The following is a 21436-nucleotide window of genomic DNA, read 5'->3' as shown; positions in this document are numbered from 1 at the left end:
CCTAGAAATACAATTCAGTTACAATCTCTTATTTTGATACAGTGCCTTCAAGTCAATTGGTCTGGATACTACTTATGAACAGTATTTCTTTTAGACACTGAAGGCAAAAATTACCTTTCACTTTTAGTAGTGCAACTTCTATTTTTTTGTAACGAATAAGGGCCTGGAAATTGGGTATGTAAAAATGTTAGCACTGCATAGTCAAGAGAACTTCACATTTGCTCATAAAGTATTATTTTAGGCTATCTTTCCCAATCATTATGTAATTACTTCTGGCATCACTACTTGTGTTCGAAGTCTAGTTTTATTAATTATGGTACTGTAAAAATTGCAATTCTTTTAGTTCTCTCTCCCTCACAAAAGGTAAAATTTTGCATTATTGATGTGATAATCTGGCTGTTCTGCCAGTCTCTTTTGAATGCATGTTTTTTTTTCTCATTTTAATTCCAAATACCTAATATGCTTTGTCCAAAATTTTTTCATACTACTTTTATTTTAAAATCTGATATGAAGTACTTATCATAGTTGACATGTTTTATTCTTAAGTAATATATTTGTAACTAAAGCTGCAGGACCTGATTTAGATTCCAAGGGGCCTTTTAGCACAGGCAGAAAAATGACTTGCCTAATAGGCATGTGGAATTATGCATACTGAATACTATTAAAACCGGATTTATATAGAGTAGACATATAATTAGTTCAACRCAGTTAGAAGAAATGTCTTATCTTTTGTATGGGTAACTTTGTACTCCTCTAAAAATGTTTTTAGGAAATTAGATTTAAAAGGCCATAATGCATTCAAAACATTGTTATACTGTTAGTTTGAAAAGTCCTTTATTCAAGATAAACACCCCAAAATCTACTAGACTAGTTATGTGATAAACAGAGGAGTACTTATTATGTATATGCACTTGATGTTGGACACAAGGTGTAGAAACAACCAAATTTGTAGCTTTTTCACAACAGCTGAGCACTTCATAGAATATTAGGTCACACAGTGTTAAAAGGCCTGGTGTAGGTAGTTCTGTTACAGCTGAATCACTTCCAGTGGTTCTTAAAGAGATGGCATAATTTCTTCTAAATGGAATAAATATTGATTAGAAAATGAGGATGTGGTTTAGATTGCTCAAATTTAGGACTGATATAAGCATGCAGTTTGCAAGATTCTCTTGCATCTTTAATCCATTTATTTTTCTGGCCTGAAATCACACACTGCTTTAAACATTCCCCCCACTGTAAAAATGGTCACTTAGGACAACTGTATTGAGAACTAGCAATGACTGTCTGCAAGGCTAAGAGCATGAAAGTAATTTTTCAGTTTTGCATTTGGGTTCCCTAAGATGAAAGGTCAATGAGCTAAACAAGGAATTTTACGTAAATTGATACCTTTCATGAAATTTCTGGAGGCAGACAAAGCATTCATGTTTGAAACATCTCTTCATGAGGACAGTTTGAAGAGTGGAGTCATTTAAAGATGCATAAACATCACCTATGCCCTCTTTGCCTTTTGTACAATATCATGAAGAAAGAGTAACATCACGAAAAGATGTGAAGACAGATGAGGAACTTGAGTGTGAAATGGGCTTCAGTGTGTTTGGAAGACTTTAGGAACAAGTCTTATTTTTAATGAAATATTTTGTTTAGTGACTTGTCAGGGAGCCTGAGAGAAAATAATGGGAATAACCAGGTTAAGTGTAAGATGGGCTTGACCAGGAATTCAGTATAGAATTAGATCTTAGAGATAAATTACTAGGAAAAAACATCAAGATGTGCCGATATTGGGTGTGCAGTTTGATAAAAATGGTAAAGGTTTTGGGCCTGAACAAGAATTGAGGAAGGTTGAGGAGCAAGAGTATATATGGGAATGGGCAAGGAAGTGAAGTGAACTCAAGAGCCTGATAGTGTATTTTTGAAAGAAGTTTATGTTTAAAATTGCCAGAAAGGGGACTGGCTCAATGAAAAGTCTTCCACYGTTGTGTATGTACTAAGATAGCTGCATTTTGTTTGGAGAAGCCTGCTTCCTCTTGATTAATACATAAAAACTTTGTGAAACCATTTTTACAAGTATCTGTTCTACCTCAATTACTTGTTGGAAGGGGTATACAAGCTTCATGTTAGCCATGAAAGAATTTGTGAACTGCCTAGGATTCAGTTATTTGTCATACCTTACTTGCAGATACTATGTTATCTACGCATGGTAGAGGCTGATGTGATGCTAGAGATTCAGTTTGTGGATGATGGGAAAGAAGAGTGGCAGACTAGCATTATCTGACTTTGTGGAAGAGGTCTGGTTAGATCCCGGAACTGTTTAGGGGAGAGCTACCAGCTACCTCACTGGTGAAGGTGTTTGCCAAATAAATCTAGACCTAATGCCATGCTTTAGAAGGTTTCTGGGACCAACTTTTGCTTGGAATATGTACCCTTTATATTCAAGTAGGCTCCTAAAGATGAATTCTGGTACAGTGATCATATACCATTTGACCAGTCATAGCTACTGCTTTTAGAAATGTGAAATCAGTAAAGCTGCCTGCCATTTTTATTATGTATAAAAATGATCCCACAACTAATAAATAAAACAAAAACATGACTGACTTTATAAATCCCTATGGTTCTGCTAATGTGTGTGGGAGATTTTTTTTCTGATCTATGACACTCCAGTCTCTACAATCAGTTGAACTTTACAGAATATTTTGTACATAAAATTGTAAATGATCTTGGTATGTAAATTGTACAGAGTTATGTTACATAGCTGCTATGAGATGTAGGTGGGTATATATGTATGCGTGTATGAGAGAGTGAGTAATAAGTGCAAAGAGCTTTTTTAAGTCTTTTAAAATCTTGCTGGTTTAATACATTTGGTCATTACTTGTGCCTTGTATGGTTTGAGAAGGTTTAGTGGCACAATTAATGTTGCACTCTCTCCTCTCTCTCTTCAGTTCTTGAACAAATCTTTGATATGTTTTTCAGTTTCTTCTTGTCTTCTTTGAACATCTAACATTCTTCATACAGTAACCAAGGAAATTGGCAGTGTTTAGTGCCCTACTCTGCTCATAATCCTTTTCTGTTGGCAGAAATCCTTTGGAAAAAAACAGCTTTTTCATCAATTGAGAAAAGTGCTTGGCCATTTTCTAGCTCTAGTACTTTAGTTTCCTCTTGAATGAATTGGGCTTCAAGAAGTTAGAACTTGACCTTCAGACTGTGTTATCTAGCCTTGAAGTATATCAAGAGCCATTGCTGAATAGTTATTTCTACTGGTAGTAAATCCTTTACTTATTATGCTGCATAGCTGTGTATGAAGGGAGAAACTTAACAAACTGTACACAGGGTGCTGGTGTTGTTGACAGTCCTATGCTAAAAATCAAAGGTATTTCCCATACTTGTATTATACTGCTGCTGTGTGTTACTTTCAGCATGCTAGGATACTTAAGTAAGTAGATGAAAAATTTGAAGATTTTATTTTCTTTTGATAAATTGAAGATATGCTAATTTGTACAAAGAAAATTCATCACCTTGCACCAAGGAATTATTCAGATCTAAGCTTTCTTCCTCATTTTCATGCTGTGGATATTGGACTTGCTCTTTATGCTCTCCCCTTGTTTTTCTGCCTTGTAGGTCAGGAACGCAGGCAGGACCTATCCCAACAAACCCTCAGCTGCCGTAAGGAGGAAAAAAAAGTCATGGCTACATGATCAAAACTTTTGAACCAATATAAATCTGTCCTAACACTGGAAATTTTACCCTGGTTCTCGTCCATCTTAGTCTCTTTCACTTTGTGGTGTCTTCTTAAGGTTTGTTTTTCAAAGTTGCCCTTATTCAGTTGCTTTCAACATTTTATTTATGATGACCTATTTCAGGGCAACTTGGTTTGCATAGTTTTAAGTAGTTACATAAGAAGAGATTTAGTCTGGCACAGTACAGCACGTAGTGGCTGCATAGGGATCAGTATAAAGCAAGGTGAGTAGTCACACTTCCCAAGATTACACATCCAGTTTACTAAGCCAGAATTTGTATGTTTTATTTTGTTCGCTTACGAAGAAGAATTTTACTGGAATTGCGGCTTTGAACCCAAACAGACAAGCTATCTTTTACTTATTTGCATTCTGTCCAGTAACATACTTCGTCTCTTCTCTCTGTCTGGCAGACCCTAGTGGGTATCTTGGACTGCTGACTAATAACTCTACCAATACACATACTCGGACATCAAAAATGTTAACTGGACGAGTCCTCTTTGGTTCCTACTACTTTTTGTTTCTTTGCTAATACCTTTTCCATTTGGCACTCCTTAGATTCTTGTGAAGGTCTGAGAAATGGGAGGAAGTTCTCACTGTGTTCAGCTGACAGCCTTAGTGCTTTTCCTTCATTTTTTTACTAGAATCGTCTTTCTTTGTATATTTCTCAATGTATTGTGCTTTCTTTGAAGTCTTTTTCATTGGTGCCTATTGTATAATTTCCATCTCCCGCCTTTGCCCTACCATAACAACATGCTTTCTTTTTAGACTGCTTAGACTGCTTTTCTGAACCAGATAATTCCCTTCTCCAAGAGATTAGCAACTAAATGGTATCTAGACTGAATGGCAACTGGAGGCCTCTGCTTGTGCTGTATTAGCTTAACAACCAGAAATAACTAGCTCATCAAATTATCCACTGGCTGCCTATGCAAGCCCTCATTTTTCTTTGGGTCCTACTGATTGTAACTGTTGTTGGACCGGTGTCTGTTGCCATCCTGTCGAGCATCTGGTTTGACAAGACTTTTAGGATAATCCTAACAGAAATAAATACTATACATTTATGATGATGTGGACTCGGTTTATATGTGGTGAAGAAGAAGAAACACACAGACAACCTAGAAGACTTCTGAATGTAGGTTACCGTAGCATGTGAAGAGATGAGAAATTTACTAGCGACTTCTCTGTTTTTACATTTGACTGAAGAATGTTCAGTCTACATACTTCATTTTCTTTTTAGAACAAATGATTAGAGGTAAATATCATTCAAATATAGCAAATTTCTGAAATTACACACCTCTCTGTATTTCTATTCATCCACTTAAAATTACCTTCTTCTTCAACTTGTTTTAGTGAGTGTCTCTTGCATTAGATGACTATAACATTTTTGCCTGCAATTGTGGGGCCTAAATTCCATACCTAGGTGGTCCTTGTCTTTTCTGTTTTCCTGTAATGGTGTAGATTTGTCAGCAAAGTTTGTCAACCAGTCTGCAACAAAGCGATGGTGTCTAGTTGAAGGTATTACATGGTTTGAGAAGACTTACTAGCTTTATTGCTGGATTTACTCTTTATTTGGATTTTATGCCTTGGCTGCAGGGAACACTGCTATGTGAATAAAATGCAAGACAAGTTGTAAGATRCTGAAGGATAAAGCATTCTGTCAAAATAACTATTCTACAGCAGTTATGCTTTGCTGTTACATACCGCCAGTGACTAAGAGAAAATACCCAGAGACAGTACAGGGCTGGAAAGATACTGTAGTTTGAGCCAGTAAAGCAGTTTTTTTGGTCTTATACCAAATGGTAAAGTACTTCAGCATTCTAAAGCAACTATTTATTATGGTGGGTTAACCTACATAACCTTTGGCATATTTGTTCTGAACATTTCTGGTTCCACTCCAGAAATTCTGTGAAAATTACCAAACTGTATCTCCTTCAGCTTATATCTAAAACTTTCTTAGTCTTATTGAGTCTACATTCTTTTTTCCTCCTTTGACCTCCTTGAGAATACATAGACAATAAAGGCATTTTTACCTTTGAAACTGTGTTGTAGTTCAAGCCAGAATTTCTGTATAAAATAGTTGATGTGAAAGAATGTTTTAAGAAAAATCTTTTTTTTTTTTTTTAATATATATTTTAGGATTGCTGCAAAGGAAATAGGAAACTAATTGGTCTCTTAATGGTGTTATTCAGAGACTCGGTTTTAGCTTCAGCAAGAGATCTGCTMTACTGAGAAACCAGCAACATGGTGTGAAAAACCTGGTAGAAACAATAGGTACTTCTTTTTATAGCTGATATCTCTTCAGAAACATAGAGTGCAGCCAGAATGTGGCAGTAACAGATTTGCTTTCTCTTGTGCTGGAACACAGCATTCTATTTATCTCTGACAAGCGAAGGATATGTTGGACAAACTGCACTATTAAATACAGAAAGCCTCATTTAAATAATGTTAACACTTTGACACAAATAGGGACAAGCTATTCAAACATAAGGCTGATAACATTCTGCCCTTAACTTCATTGTACGCAGAAAACAAAAATTTGTAGTGTCTTTTAGTGGCTTTATATTGAAATTCCTTTCTAGCCCAGGCTTCATACATGACTTCTTTGGGAAATGCACTAGTACATGGATAATTTCTACTATATTGCTAGTTTAGGGGATAAAGAACACTGGTGTACTGAGAGCTTTTTATATTTTCTGTTCATTTTCCTTTTCAAAACTTTTTTTTTAATAATGAAATACTGAAGTTCCTCTTGCAAGTCAGATTCTTTGAATCCTCTAGTATGATTTTCGATCCCCTCCTCTTTTTTAAGTCCTGTTCGTCTAACTAGGTATTTTTCCATCAGTATTATATATATGGTTAGTACATTTTAAGTGTTGCTATCATATGCTGTAAAATATAAAATTGTGTATTATTACGCAATACATGAAATATAAAAGCTATATAAAGTTAAGACTTAGCAGGCAGTGTGGAAGCAGAGGGTTGAAGATACTAAATTACATGAGTTTAGTAATAGGGSTAATAAGCTGCTCATCTCCACCTATCTAGCTGGTTTTATGAGCACTAAATTAATTTTTGATGAAGAAAAGTACTGTTGAAAGTACCCTCATATTCACCCTAGCAAAAATCAAGTCAGGTCTGTGTATTTATCTCTTTAAATTGAAACATAAGGCTTTTAAATTTCAAATGGACGAGGGCTGGGGGAAAAATACAGAACACATAGCCACTAGCAAGCTGAGTTTCTACCTTGCTAGTTATTTTAGCAATTGTCTGTGGGTTTTGTGAGGAATACTAAGTTAGCTCCCAGTGAGGATAATGGGTCATAGAGCATGTACATTTAGTCTAAATATCTTCGCTATTCTGAATTGTGTTGGTTGGACATACTGAACTATATAAAAGAGCATGGGGATTTTGACACTAAGAGGTGGTGGTGCATAGCTAGAGGGGAGAAGAGCCTACATACAAATGTAGTTGTTCTAAAGTTGGATCATGTTACATTTTCCACTGAGTTTTACAGTTACTTTCCCTTGTTTAAAGATTTACCCAAGTTTCACTGGATTTCATTTATGTATTTATTTTTAGTGGACAGGAAGGTGAATCTCTTATCTTCCTAGCTGACATCTATGTTTCTGTGTACCATGTTAGATTAACAGGGGAGTAATGTGCACTGTGTAGTGAGGTTGAGAAGTGCCCTCCATTTGATTAGCTGGCTGTAAGTAAGTGGTACTTAGAAGACAGGAATAGGGAACCTTTTACCTTCTGCAGGGCCAAGAGGATTTTCAAATACCTTTGGGTTAGATGTTAATGTACGCATTTAGCATTATTTGATAACAGAGCAAAACAACCCTGAGACTCACTTTTATCATGGCCTGTGAGAAATAAGTTCTCCACTCTGATTTAAAGGTTAGTATGAGTGACAATCTGAATTTATTCAGTTGTAGCCAGCTGTTCTAAAAATGAGTCATTCATTCCAAGTTTATTTTTATTTTGGAGTCTTTCCCTCCATTACTATTTAATCTCCGTAATAATTCTTCTTCTGAAGAACTTTGATTTGTATCAACTTTTCCAATGTGAATTGTATTACCCTGCTGAGACTTTTCAGAAGTATAATGTTTACTGTAAACCATCCTAGTAACTGCTATGAACAAGATGGGGAAAACTTCACTTTTTTTAAATGTAAGACTGGATTTTTGCTAGGATGAGAAAGATTAAAGTAATGTTACTTAGATTCTTACCCATCTGCCTGGGAGTGGTGACTCACAAATTCACAATGCAACACCCCAAAATTAATCTGCCACAATAGCCCTGTGAAGCAGATGGGCTTTTCCACTTTCCTAGGCCCGAACAGAAGCCTATACTCTGTGCACATGAGATGAGGGAATAGACTGAGCCTCAGCCTCCATTTCTGCATATATATTCTTTTTTTTAACTATTATTTGGTTTTGCTTTTCATTTTCAATCTCCCCTCTTTTTAAAGTAGCAGTTTTATCTCACCTGTAAAAAGTAGATCTAGGAACATATTCTTTAATATCCTGTATGAATAATTAATGCAAATAAATCATTTAGCTACTCTGCAGTGTGTTTATCTTGTATAAGTGATCCTTTGACTGCTTAATCGTCTAGCAAACCTGCTAATTTTCTTTCATTCCTGCTGTTTGATAGAATTCTCTTATTTGAAATTTTCATCAATGCTGTTTTGTCTCTGTTCTTTAAATTTCCTCACAGCTTTCTTAGTTTTTCATACACATCTTAGCAGTTGTATTTGAAATGCCTCTTTACCTGCTTTTGTTTTGAATCTCCATTGTCTGAAAAAATCTCTGTCAAGACAGAATAATTTGAGACTTTCTGTTTAAATAAATTGTTCCTTTTTTCCCCCTTTGCTTTCCTTACAAAATATCTGTATTCTTTTTAAGGGCCTGATTGTGATTTCTGCTTTTGTAGATCCCTTTGCATTTCTTACAGCTGGTTTGGTCCTTTGTTGTGATGATGGCTGTTGATGGTGATAAATCTTTCACTTCCTAGGTTTTAGTGCATTTCATTTATTACTGCAATTCTTATATTGTGAAGTTCAACATAATTTAAGTAACTGTTGTTATTCAATTGTGCAATTATAGTAACTTTCTGAGCAAAGTATTATTTATCATATAGTTAAGAATAACTTCACTTTTTGCTCAAAAAAAATAGTTGTACTATGAGTTAATTGTCCAAAGTGTGGAAGTTGCTTTCTCTAGACCTTGCCTTTTGTTCAGTTTTATACAGAAAACTAAAATCATTTATAACTATTTTACTAGTCTTTTTTGCTTCTACTGACCAATATTGAAAAAACACATGTATCACCTTTATGATTAATAATGATATTTATATTTTAACTATCTTGTCTTTCAAGCCTTGTTTCTCTTCAGTTACACTGACGTTGTCTTTGAGATGATTACATGTCAGCATTGTCCTCATTCTGCCATTTTTTTAACATCATAATGTGATTGTCATAACCTTCATTTGAAAGAACTTTGCTAGTATATTTTTTTACATAGCTTAGTATAATCTGCATAATTCAACCTCCCTTTTTATAATACAACATATTTACACATCTAAAGCAGTAGTCATATGAGGAAGTCTAAGTGCTTTACAAATCTTAATGAGTTCAATCTGTTATCCTGCTGTACAGAAACAGATTTTAATTCCCCTGCCCCATTTTACAAAAGGAACCTGAGGGACTAATATGGACTTTCCCAAAGTCAGGAGGAAAATACATATTCTAAAGCTGTGAATCAGGCCTTTTTTTGCCTACAGGTAATCTCAGATTTTTTTACTTGGCCCACTTTTTTTTTTTTTTCAGTTTTCCATTCATGGAATGGTCAGTCTTGTGGTGGATWAAGCAGGACCATTCTAAGAGTCAGGAGGGGACTGGCTATATGGACTATACAGCACAGACTATTGTATGCTAGTGCTACAGAAAATAAACAGAAATTGTCAGAAATTATCTAGAAAATTCCTTGTGTTTTGAGGCAACAAATTCATGAACTGCTAGAGAAATCCAGCTTGTCAGTGGTCTTGTATTTGAATAAAGGCTGAAAATTGATGTTAATTCTGCTCTTTGAAATGTCATGTTTAAAATGATTAGATTCTGGAAGCAAGATGAGACTTTTCTAGGTCGTGGCAGGAAGAATAGCCAATTTTCCTAGACTTTGCTCTTCCTTTCTTGGCACTTTTTCATTGCAAGGCAGAGATGTAATTGATTATTATTGATTTTACATCTTTTAATGCTTCTTGTGGGACCATAACTCAATCAATCTATCAATAATAGATAAGTATGTATAAAATTTACACTTTTGGTCGCTTGAAAGAATGGTTCCCTCTTTCTTCAGGCAGCTGCTTCGTTCTTTCACATTTGCTGTCCTTTTAATCAGTGACTGGAATCTGAGGGTTTTTTTTTTTTTTTAAATTGATCTCCCAAGTCTTTAATATATGTCTTCACAAAACATACAAGGTTCTTAACTTCTCCTAACAATCTTGATGGTTCTATTGAAAAAGATGACAGTTTCTTTTCAGAAAAATATGATTTCTAAAGTAGCCAATCTGCCCATCTTGGTTGGTCTTGATCAATTTTCTGTTTTGTACCTTGAGAAGAAATCAAAGCATTGTGATCAGATCTTGCATAGAAATCTGAGCTAGAAAATGTTGCTGGCAATAGGTTCTTAAAATTTCCCCATTCCGAGATTGATAAGGATATAGGCAGTCCATGCATGACAGAGAGTTATAGTCAGCATTTTGGATTTGGGTACCTAAAATATGGATAGGTCTTAATGAATTTTGTGGGTTTTTGTGCCTGTGCTTCAGTTCTCCCTTTTCATTCCTCACAGAGATATTTACAAGACAAATTTCTGAAAGGTCCTTATGCATTTAACTATTGCAGCGATGGAGAGAATAATTGCTTTACAATGAATAGCTAGATTTTGTCATTGTGCACTACTTTTTTTTTTTTTTTTTTGACAGATATAGTTTTCTGCAAACTGTGAGAATCCTTTCTGCCTGGAAAACTCCCCTTTGGAGGAAATATTGGAAGCTGGCATTTTACCTGCAGACTGGGATATCTAAAGGGAAATTTTTGCATTCACACTTGATAATGAAGACAGTAGACTTTGGCCAACACTTTTTTGTTAATCTTTTTTTTACTAGTCTTAAGTAAACATGTCCTTAAATATTTTTGTGAATGTAGGATTTCCCTGTTTCTCATAAAATGATCCTTAAAAACATGACAGGTTACTGCTAGAAGTCATAAAACAGTTCAAAATGCTAGAAATTTCCAAGTGCTTCCATTGCAGTTCAAATACACGCCAAATTCCATTTCTCTCTGCCACTATCAATAAGTAAAAAACTTTGTCAGGCAGGGGACAAGGTTGGAAGTTGGAGAAMAAATGCTCCAGGCAAATAGCCTGTTAGTTAACACTAAAGACAGAGGTTAGCACTGTATCAAGCAGGATCTCAGGGGAAGTAAGGCACCCTGGAGTGTAAGACTTTTTAAGCCCTGGTTTTGCATACAGTAACTGTGCATTTAACATAAATGTGACTGAAATTGTAATATAAGTACAAAATGTGCAATGTTTTATTCATGGGGGAAAAATAATTGTAGAAATGATAAGCTAAAGTTAGGTATCTATATCCTTATAAATAAAAGTGGCCTGGTTTTCAGAGGTGCAGATCATCTACTGTCTTCATGGATGTGCAGTTGCAGTAAGTGTCATCTAAATGTCAGGTCATTTTGATGGATACAGGCACCTAAATATGGACTCTTACGTGCTGAGCTTAGGCAAAGCAATTTTGTTTTTTCTTTTGGTTCTACCTGGCTTTTTTTCACACTTCACGACTTAGTTTGAAATTTGAAACTCTTCAGGGCAGGGTATGGTCTTTCCATATGTTTGTATAGTTTCTGCAGATTGGAGCTTCCAAAACAGATGGCTTGAAAATTCTGAAGAATCAGACTTGGACACTCTCTCTTAAAAGTCTATGAAATGCATTATTTAATTATTGTAGTGGAGATGATGTTTGAGTATGGCAGGCTGGAGGGAGTATGGTACAACCTTCTCTTGCTCTTCCCTCCTCCCACACTGATTACCTTATGCTTTCATTTAGTTTTCTTCTTTTACAAAGTTTCTGATTTTCTTTTTGTGATTATGTTTTAGTGTCATATCTAGTGCCTGCTTTCCCTTTTTTGTCTTAAATACTATGTTATATTTGTCCATATTGATTTTACATTCTGAGTTAACATTAGTGAAATACAAACAATATACAAACAAATTTATTTTGAAGTAGGATTTCTTAGCAAATTAATTTCTGGAGGGATAAGGATGAATTGCACATGCTGATTTTTAATATATTGATAAATGGAAAGAGGATGCATAGGAAAGGTGTACCTCCTTACCTGGCCCCACTGGCAATGAAAATGCTTAGTGCCTGTCATGGTCAGCTTGGTGCTTTCCTCCTATAAGAAGATTCTGGAGTTGCTAATTTCTTATTTCCATTAGCTTAAAATGGAAGTTCTTGAGATGTTTATTTTTCTGACCTTGGGAAGAACTAAAGTCTCCGTATTTATAAACTCAGGCAGAAAAGAAGAAGATTTGAGCACTATTGAGGCAACTTTTTCTAACAGTCTACTAATAGGTATAGTCAAGGCAAATTACATGGTTTGCTTTAGGACAAAGCTTGAGAGTGTATGCTAATGAAAACAGTAATGACAGCTTGTTCTCAACTAGCAGCTCTTTTCTTGTGTGCTATTTCTGAGACAATTTTTCAAGAAAAAAATGGAAGTGGGTGGGGATGACTGGCCAACATAAGGAATAGTGATAGCTGTTTAAAAAAAAAAGAGAGAGAGAAAAAAAAGTGGTCCGGTCACTCAGGCATTCTCATCCTTATAGGAGGCCAGCATAACTGCATCTTTAACATAATCCTGCCACCCTTTAACTCTTAGAGCATCTTCTGCTTTTGGGAGGAGGAGTTTTTATTGCCACACATTTCCAGGGAAAAATAGGACTTTGCATTGATCCTCTTTCATGCAATCCACTCCCCTTAGAACAAATACATTGCCAGCAAATCCTAGCTGAGACTCTGCTTCAAACACAAACCAGAAAGTGCAGACTGAACAGCTTTTTCTAATTAAAACAACTCTCAAAGGTCACTCTAACCTGATGAGGTTTACACTATCACACTTACTTCATTTAACTAAATCACTAATAAAAGTTCAGAAGGGTCTATTAGGTGACTGCCTGTCTGTTGTCTCTTGCTGTATCTGGATCCCTTGTAAGGAACAGAAAAAGGGCACAGCATTTCTGTGTTTTATAAGGTAGCACATGTCATAGCTGTGAGCTGGGGTAATCAGTTGTCCTAGCTTGTGCAGGATTTATTTCCCTATCCTGAGAAAGCCAAGTGAGGAAACTCACAGAGAATACAAACTCTGCTTTGTTTTTTTTTTTTATTTTGTTTTGTTTTAGCTGTACTGGTGTAGTCCAAGGCCACCTTCAAGGTTTCCCTCTCCCCAAGTCGAATGGCCGCAGGCAGCTCATTATCATGACTTGTGTTGCTGTCTTCAGCATTTTAAAAAGTCTATTTCTGTTTCTTCGGCAATAAGAGCCTAGTCATCTGCACTGCAACTCTTAACCCTTTTAAAAAGAATTTCTGTAAAAGTCTTCCGTCAAGGGCCTCAGCACAGGCTGTACGTGCTCTTGCTGGAAAACAAGCACAACATCTAACTTGATGAGTACCTGGAGAAAACTGTAGCTGCTAGTACATGCTGGCAATGTCCTTAGCCAGGGCACTGATGTGGGAAAGCTGGATTCTCATCCTGGCTCTACTGCAAGAATGTTGAGAAATACTAGGAAAATCCCTGTACTTCTCTCTGCTTCTTTCCCCCTTCTATAATTCCCCTCTCTTTTCCAGCACTTTACACTGTACTTACTGGAGAGGCTGATGAGGCTGTCCCTGCCCCTTAGTACTGCCCAGAGTAGGACATATTTTAAGGTCATGGGGTGCTGTTTTGTCTATTCAACTGTATAACCCATTCACAATGCACTATGCCAGCCACCTCTTCTAATGTTATCTTTGAATCCTTGTAAATACTGCAGGAATGTAAAAAATTAATGCCAGATTTTTCTGAACTGCAGAACATAATTTTTGTATGACTGGGGCAGGAGTTTACCGGTAAGTTGTTGTGTATGGAACAAGGCCATATGACAAGCAGACTGCTTTGCTACCAGTCTAATTTGTTTAACAGTGRGAATGCTGCCAAAGAGGATAAATCTTATAAAACCAACTGTAGCAGTCACCCATTGTTGTTTCACCAGTACTGATCATTTAATTCACTATTGATGTGGTCTCCTTTCCTTTTATATTAAATGCAAGTACTTGGCTCTAGCATAGCATAGGCTTGTGGAGACTTTGGACTGCCTTTCTGCAAGACCTGCCTGCTTTACATAGAAGGCTCTGCTTTGAGGGTGTTCATTCATGAACAAAGAGAGATTTTCACCACTCAGGAGTCTGGTGTTAATGTCTGCTGTATCCTGGCAATTGGCACTGTTGTGGCAAGGGTGGCTGAACCTCATGGGAAACTTCTGAGCTGTCATTTTTTATGAGCTAACATATTAAAGGAAATTTTCATGGATTTCATGCTGATTTAATATGCTGGGCCAAATACTGAAACAGAACTGCTGTATATGTAGTTCCCTAGAGAAATGCAATTTCTTGGAAAGGAGTGAGGCCATCAATGCTTTAATCTGTATGTGTTTACAAATGGAGTCCATTTTCCTTGTTCTGGTGTTAAGACAGCATGGGAGAGCTGGCCTGAGTTTTGTTTTTTTGCCTTCTTGTGGGAGGTAAGCAGGCTGCAGGAGATGCAGTTGCAAATCCTTGCTGACCTTCCTACCAGCTTTGGCACAAAACAGCAAAGGAGCTGTTCTAACCAATTAGGACAATAATGCATTGTTGGTTGTTCATTGGATGCTCGAAGTGAGCATTAGTTTAGTATGATAGCAATTGAGGGCAGACTTAAAATAACATGCTTGTTTGTCTTTAAAGTAGGAACTTATGTCCTGATGTTTAATGAAGGGTTTACAGTGGTATGGAAGTTTGGTAAGTAAATTTCAGGTGAGGTGTGTAGTGTACACTCATGGATGTGCATTCCAGCATAAACTGAATAAACGCAGAGAAGGATTTCTGGAATGAATTAAGAACATCCTATTTGGAGGCCCTTTGTCATTAGGATGTTTGTGCTTTGTTGGCAGGGTAATTTAACCTGTGTTGAGCTCCCTGCTACTATGACTAGACTATTACTAGCCAGTGGACTGCTTAGTGCACATTGACAAAGTACACTGCAGGCACTGCACTACACTCAGACTGTAACAGTTTTGGTAGAGAAGCAAGATGGTGTGTTGCTCAGGCTAGTGCTACTTCAAACTACTAGAAAATTTAAATATTGCAGAGTAAGTCTTGTTCTTAGAAATCAATTAATGCATTCACTTCCCCACCTCAAAGACTTTTAACTGGCTTTCAGGTGAAAATACTTGCTTGGAAATAGAAAATAAGATTAAAAAAGATGCATTCCAGACTCCACCACTTGCTGTGTTTCTGAGTACCTGGAAGACTTTTATGACATGTTTAATGTCACATCAAATCCTCTACACCTACTTTGTATGTTTACCTGCCTGTTTTTGTTCACAATAAGATTTCAAACATCTGTTTTATTTTAGGGGACTACATCAATATTTCAACATACAGTACAACAGATAAGAGTTGATCCTAGTGCCAGGAGCCTTCGTATTTTTCACTGTTTGTGTTTTGACCATTTTTTTTAAATGACAAAGAGAGGAAAAAGCATAACAGAGAACTGAGTTTCTTGACTGTTGTGAGAAATATGAAATTATTTTCTACTGTTATACCAAAAAAGCTTTCGTGTTAACTTTAATGAGATTAGTCACTGTGCAGAACTTAATGCAGATAGGGCAATAGTGAATTTCATCAATACTGTCCAAGTCACTGAATGTCTTTGATGCTTCAGAAAACAAAATAAAACAAAAAATATCTAAATTGACATGCCTTCTTTCCAACGGTCTGTACATGATAAAATTTCCTCAGCCTCTTGGTTAAAATTGAAGCATAAACAGATTTAGCCCAAGCTTCACTTCTTCAAGAACTTAATGCATACCCATTTCTCAGGACTCTAAAATATGTACCAATATTGAAAAATATGAATTTTTAGTGAAATTTGAAAGTTAAAATGTCAAAGATGTAAGTCATGAAAGTTTATATTGCTTCCTTTCCCCTGCCCTCCCCCCAACATCCTTAATAGAATAAAGAAACTTGGAAAAACTACTGAGATAAAACATGACAAAAATTGTCTACTTTGTACCAAGTTTTTTGTATATACATTTTCTGCAACATTGTATTTACTTTCCTGGTCCTACATATTATGGTAATTCTTTTCCAAGTATGACATTCTGGTTCTGTATATGTGTGTGTGTCAAAATTTGAAGTAGCTCCATAGAATCTCATGTTGTCTATGGAATTATGAGTATCTTGAATTTGATTGCTGTTCTCTGAACTATATCAAATTTTCCCATCATTTTGCTTAATAAAGTTCCTGAATTTTACTGTTTATCCTCTGTGGTTTTATCTTTAACTTATATAGGGATATGGAGTTTCACCATATTTATCTACCTCTCCATTACAACTTCTTTTTAAAGTGGATGCACTAATCTGTCTAGTGACAAAAGATGTCCAGTAGCCAAATTTAGAGTGAATATGCTTTGCTCAGCTGTTTTGTTCTCAGTTACATCATTTCTCTAGGGAGAAATAGCTGTCTTTAGTATTGCATCTTATGCATAAAAGTTCTTGTCTCAGTCATGAAATTGGGAGAGGAACATATTTGGACTAACTGAACTGAAGATTAACGTTACGGATATTTCAGCTTTTCTATTTATTGCAGGTAATTAAAGTGTATAGTGAAGATGATACTAGCAGAGCTTTGGAAGTACCAAGTGATATAACAGCCAGGGATGTATGTCAGCTGTTGATATTGAAGAACCACTATATTGATGACCACAGCTGGACTCTGTTCGAACAACTTACTCACACAGGTTTAGGTAAGACTAATGCCATACAAAGGTATGGCAATAAATAAGTTTTTGTTTTGTTTTGTTTTTTTATGTAGAAGTAAAATTCTAATAGAATGGCTTGGAAGCAAAGCCTAATCAAATTTTGTCTCTTCCACAGCAGAGAGAGGAGAAAATGGTGGGAGGATTAGTGTGAAGGTTTTAATGTTTTGGGAGTTTTGTTGTTTTGTTTGAGAGCCTAGCCGTAATGTACATTCTGTCAGTGTTCACACACTGCTTGATCTGCATCTGTAAGAGTGATTTGGAAGACACCCGCCATTAAGGTTCTCACCGCAAATTCTGTCTGGCTCTTACTTGCTTTTTCTTTGGTATTTTTTCCTCTTTTGCCTGTATCTCCTACTTATCTCTAGCAAGAGTTGGAATATTTTCATTGCAAATAAAATCTTTGTTTTTCCCAACACATCTGACATCAAGGACAGAAAGCGGTCACATAGTGCTATCCTATCTGGACAATAGGGCTCTGTTTTCAGAAACAACATCGAAGTAGGTTGTCAGTATTCTCCTTCAGTACCATCGGTTTGGCTAGATTTATTGTGCACTCTGGGACAGGGCTACTTAAAGCAAAATAAAACCATTTTTTTAAACTTCCAGTTACGCACCAATACAATTGTATTGAAGTGATTTTATGCTTAGTATGTCAAGTTGCTAAAAATGAAACTCTGAGCTCCTTCTGCAACATCAATGTTTTCCTAGTGTAATAAAATTCTCTATTTCTATTACACAGTATAAAAATTCTAATTTGTGGCTTCAGATTACAACTATAATTTTGAATTCTGGTCTCTATTTCTTTTTGTAGTGTACAGACATAACTTTGCAGTATAAAAGCACATTAAGGCAAATAATAACTAAAGCATGTTAAATACAGGAGGAAAGGGGATATGATGGCAGATAYATTAAAAAAAAAAATAAAGCAGAACACAGAAAAGACTGCATTCAGCAAAGGATAGTTTAGGTGCCTACTTCCAGGATGTAGTATTTAACTGTTACTCTAATTGAACAATCTTAATTCCTTTTACAGCACTACATTTCAGTATTCTATTTGTTTTTGATTGAAGATTATATCAGAAAAATCTTCCAGAAGACAGATAAAGTATCTGTTTTTAATTTCTGATCACTGTTTCCATATTATTCTTAACTCCTCTAGTACAGTGCCATAGTTTATCAAAGCTGATGCTTCTCCTTCTGCAGTGTTCTTAGCTGCCAGTGCAGAAGTGTGTGGTTTGAGAAAGGGGAAGTTTTGGGGGCCTTCCTGTATTCTAAAAGTATATAGAAAGCTCCTCCAATGCCTTAATTCTCAGAAGAGACAAAACTGGTACATGGTTACTCCAGTACTGTGGATGCAAAAATAGGGTTGAAAGCTATTTTCATGCTACCTCTGTGTGTATTCATCTAGGGAATCTGGACTCATGTATTTATGTAAAATAAGCTTGACCGTGCAGCTCAGATTGTATTATGTTTAACAGCAGTATTTTAAAGATGAACTACAAAAGCTAAAATGGTTTGCTGCCCTTTTCTACTCCTTTATCCTATGAAGACAGCCACAAACGTTTTAAAAAAAAAATTTTTTTTCTTGCTTTGTAACATTTCAAAGATATTTATAACCTTTTGCACTGAATGTATCAGTTGTAAGATGCTTGCAGCTCAGAGTAAGGTCAGAGTTAAATCTGGGTCAAGACTGTAAATGACTGCTACAGAAGAGGAGGTATAAAAATGGTTCTGGACGACACTACTGTATAAATAGTAGAAATGTTTTCTGTATTTTATAGTGTGGCTAATGTTTAAACAGTGAAGTAATTACTGAAGAAAACACTTTTAACAAACTATGCCTGAACAATTGCAGTATTGTTTGTTCACTTATTTATTTGCACAATATACATCCTGTCAAATAGTGTGTGTCAATCTAAATGATTTCTTGGATGATTTCAATATCAAATCATTAGTGAAGGTGCTTTTTCATAAAATTATAAAATTCTTGAAATTGGTTGTATGTTCTCTTAGAGCCATACTGTTAAAGAGTTTCTTCCAATATATCTTATGAACTATAATGTTAAGAAGCACATCTGTTCCTTTTAGTAAACAAATTACAACTTTATGTTGTTTCATGTAGGCCTACTGTTTGGCTTTGTCAGTAGGGACATCTGAACTTGCTATATATCCTAGTTAGATTTGAACCAACAATCTGAAGACCTGAATTCTCCATACAGTCTTCTGATCGGTCCAGCTCCCTTTTGGGTATAAATTTAGAGAAAGACAAAATGTTCATTTTAAAAATAAATGATTTCTTAGATGATGAGGATTGGAAATCAACATTACTAGCCAAGGAAAAAAGCAACTGGAGATAGCTTCTAGTTTCTTTTCATAATACTTAATAATAATGGATTTATTGTTATGATACTGTTAGATTTTTTTTTGTGTGAAAGGTTTAACATATTGATCTTCATTTCCATTAAGTATATTCTTAAGCACTGGATAAATAACCTGAAAAAATACTTTTCAAATGATGATTTAGTTTTGAACTGTTTGCTATTTATAATTTGGTGTGGTTTATCCATGGAAATCTGGACACTCTTTTTCTGTTCCCAAGTTAGATGAATGAATACTGAAAGGAGAAATACCCTGAGTGACTGTGTGTGTCTGTGTTCCAGTATGATGGTGATTAATAATTCATTCATCAATTAGTGAACATTTTCTTTAATATCTAACAGCTGTCTGAATACTACTGAATTAGATACGATTGCATGAATCTTAGTGAGCTGAGCACAGTGTTCTGCTTTTAATCAAGACAGACATTAGTTACATCACTGGAGTATACCCTCATTGCTGTGTAGGGCTATCTGCACGTGAAAGTTTAAAAAAAGAAAGAAAGAAAAGAAAAAGCCCACTCCAAAACAAAACACATCTAATTCCTGTCAGAACTTGTCATAAGCCTATATACCTCTTCATGTCGAACCGTCTGGAAGCCATGAATCGGCGTGCCGTTCCCGCTGCGCGGTACCGCCGGTGGCAGACGCGGAGCGGGGCAGCCGTTACCTGGCCGTTACGACCGTTTCCCAGGGGCGGTGGAGCCCYGCGCGCACCCGCGCAGGCGCCCTGCGGGCGGGCGGGTGGGTGGCCCGCGCTGCGCAGCGCCGCGCCGCCCCACCGGGGGCCGCTGTTGCTCCTCGCAGGCGGCCGCCGCGCTGCTGTCGGCAGACGCCGGTGCGGCGGAACCGGCCGGGCCCCGGCTGCCGGGGTGGCCGGGGCTGGGTTTGTACGTTGCTGAAGTAAGGGCGCGGTTGTAGCGCTGTTAATCGCAGTATGTTTCAGGACCGTGTGCTCCCGGTACGTGTCATTTCAGCCCCAAGTTATTTCAGAGAAATTCTTGGCTGGTTGCAGATGTTGGGTGCCTGCACTCTGTCCGCAGTTACTGAAGGCGCGTGCCTAGATGTGCTTGCCTGCCATCCCTGCTCCTGGTTTCTCTGGCCGGGGCGGTCTGTGCCTGGGTGAGTTGGACTTAGAGCCCCAGCTGCCGCTGCGCCGCCCCTGCGCAGGGCAGGCTGCGAGGAAGCAGCAGCCTTCCCTAGCTCTTTCCCTTCTCCAGGAAAGTGCTTTCTTTCCCTTCAGAATCTTCCTTTTCTGCGGCGCGATTTTTGAACATCAATTGTAACCTGTTTTCCATGTGCTTCTTCGGCTCAGTAGACTTGCACGGGGAAAATATGTTCTGGCGTCCCTCTCTGAGCTGGTAATACGTAGTCCCCTGGCCAGGCCCGTCGCTGGGTTTCCATCTCCCGTTTGGCATTCGGGGTCTGGGCACCCTTACGAAGCCTGTGGGAAGGCTTCTGGTCTCTGAGATGAGAAACCCCACAGAGAACCATCTATGCAATCCTACTAGGCAGTGGATTTTCTACCCCCCCCCCTTTTTTAATGTTTTCCCAGGGTGGCTAGAGAGGAGGCTATATGAAATGTGTTTTGTCATGTGCTACAGTATTAAAYCTTTCAGGTGCTCCAGGTACTTTCCCTAGTTAAGGAAACCTTTTGTTTTGGACTGTGGCAGGTGCTCATCAGAGTAAAGGTGGTATCAATAATGAAAGGATAGAGGGGAAGGCTGGAACTTTCCAGATCTAGCTGGAAGAAAAAAATGATCTAGCTAAAACAAAGGTGAAGCTTTCTTATGGCAACATTTAGTAATTTGACTACGGGACTGTGTTTTGGAGTGCACTAACTCAGTGTTTCAGTTTCTGTGAGAAATAAGTTGAATCAATTGTGAAATGTTCTATAATGTGACACCTTAAAAAAAATAGAAATATCGGCATCCTTACCCATTCATTGGGGTGTTGCAGAATGTCTTWCTTTTGTACCAAGAATTCTTGAGGAAATGGTATTTTCTTAAATGTCACAATGCCAACCACTCAGGAGTTTTAAATGTCACCCCAGAGGAGAGCTTTCTCTCTGTAAAACTGGATGGAAGAAAAATGCTGCTTTTGAGTAAGTCTTTCAGTTCTTTAATGTCTCTTTTCCCCCACAATTGAAGAATGTGTTTTGGAGTAGAACAGCCTGCCCAAGCTTTACAAATAT

At 37.0% G+C, this 21436-nt stretch overlaps 1 protein-coding gene across 1 annotated transcript in view; it reads left to right on the top strand.

Moving 5' to 3' along the window:
• The window catches only part of GRB14 (growth factor receptor bound protein 14), a 67584-nt gene that overhangs the window by 22234 nt on the left and 23914 nt on the right, over nt 1–21436 (top strand). The window contains exon 3 of the mRNA XM_026090978.1: nt 16696–16852. Coding sequence (XP_025946763.1) covers nt 16696–16852 — 157 coding nt within the window. The remainder of the gene's footprint in view (nt 1–16695; nt 16853–21436) is intronic.

This window comes from Apteryx rowi, unplaced genomic scaffold (assembly GCF_003343035.1).
Source record: "Apteryx rowi isolate R43461 unplaced genomic scaffold, aptRow1 scaffold_121, whole genome shotgun sequence".
NCBI classification, from domain to species: domain Eukaryota; kingdom Metazoa; phylum Chordata; class Aves; order Apterygiformes; family Apterygidae; genus Apteryx; species Apteryx rowi.
This window is presented reverse-complemented; position numbering and strand designations above follow the sequence as displayed.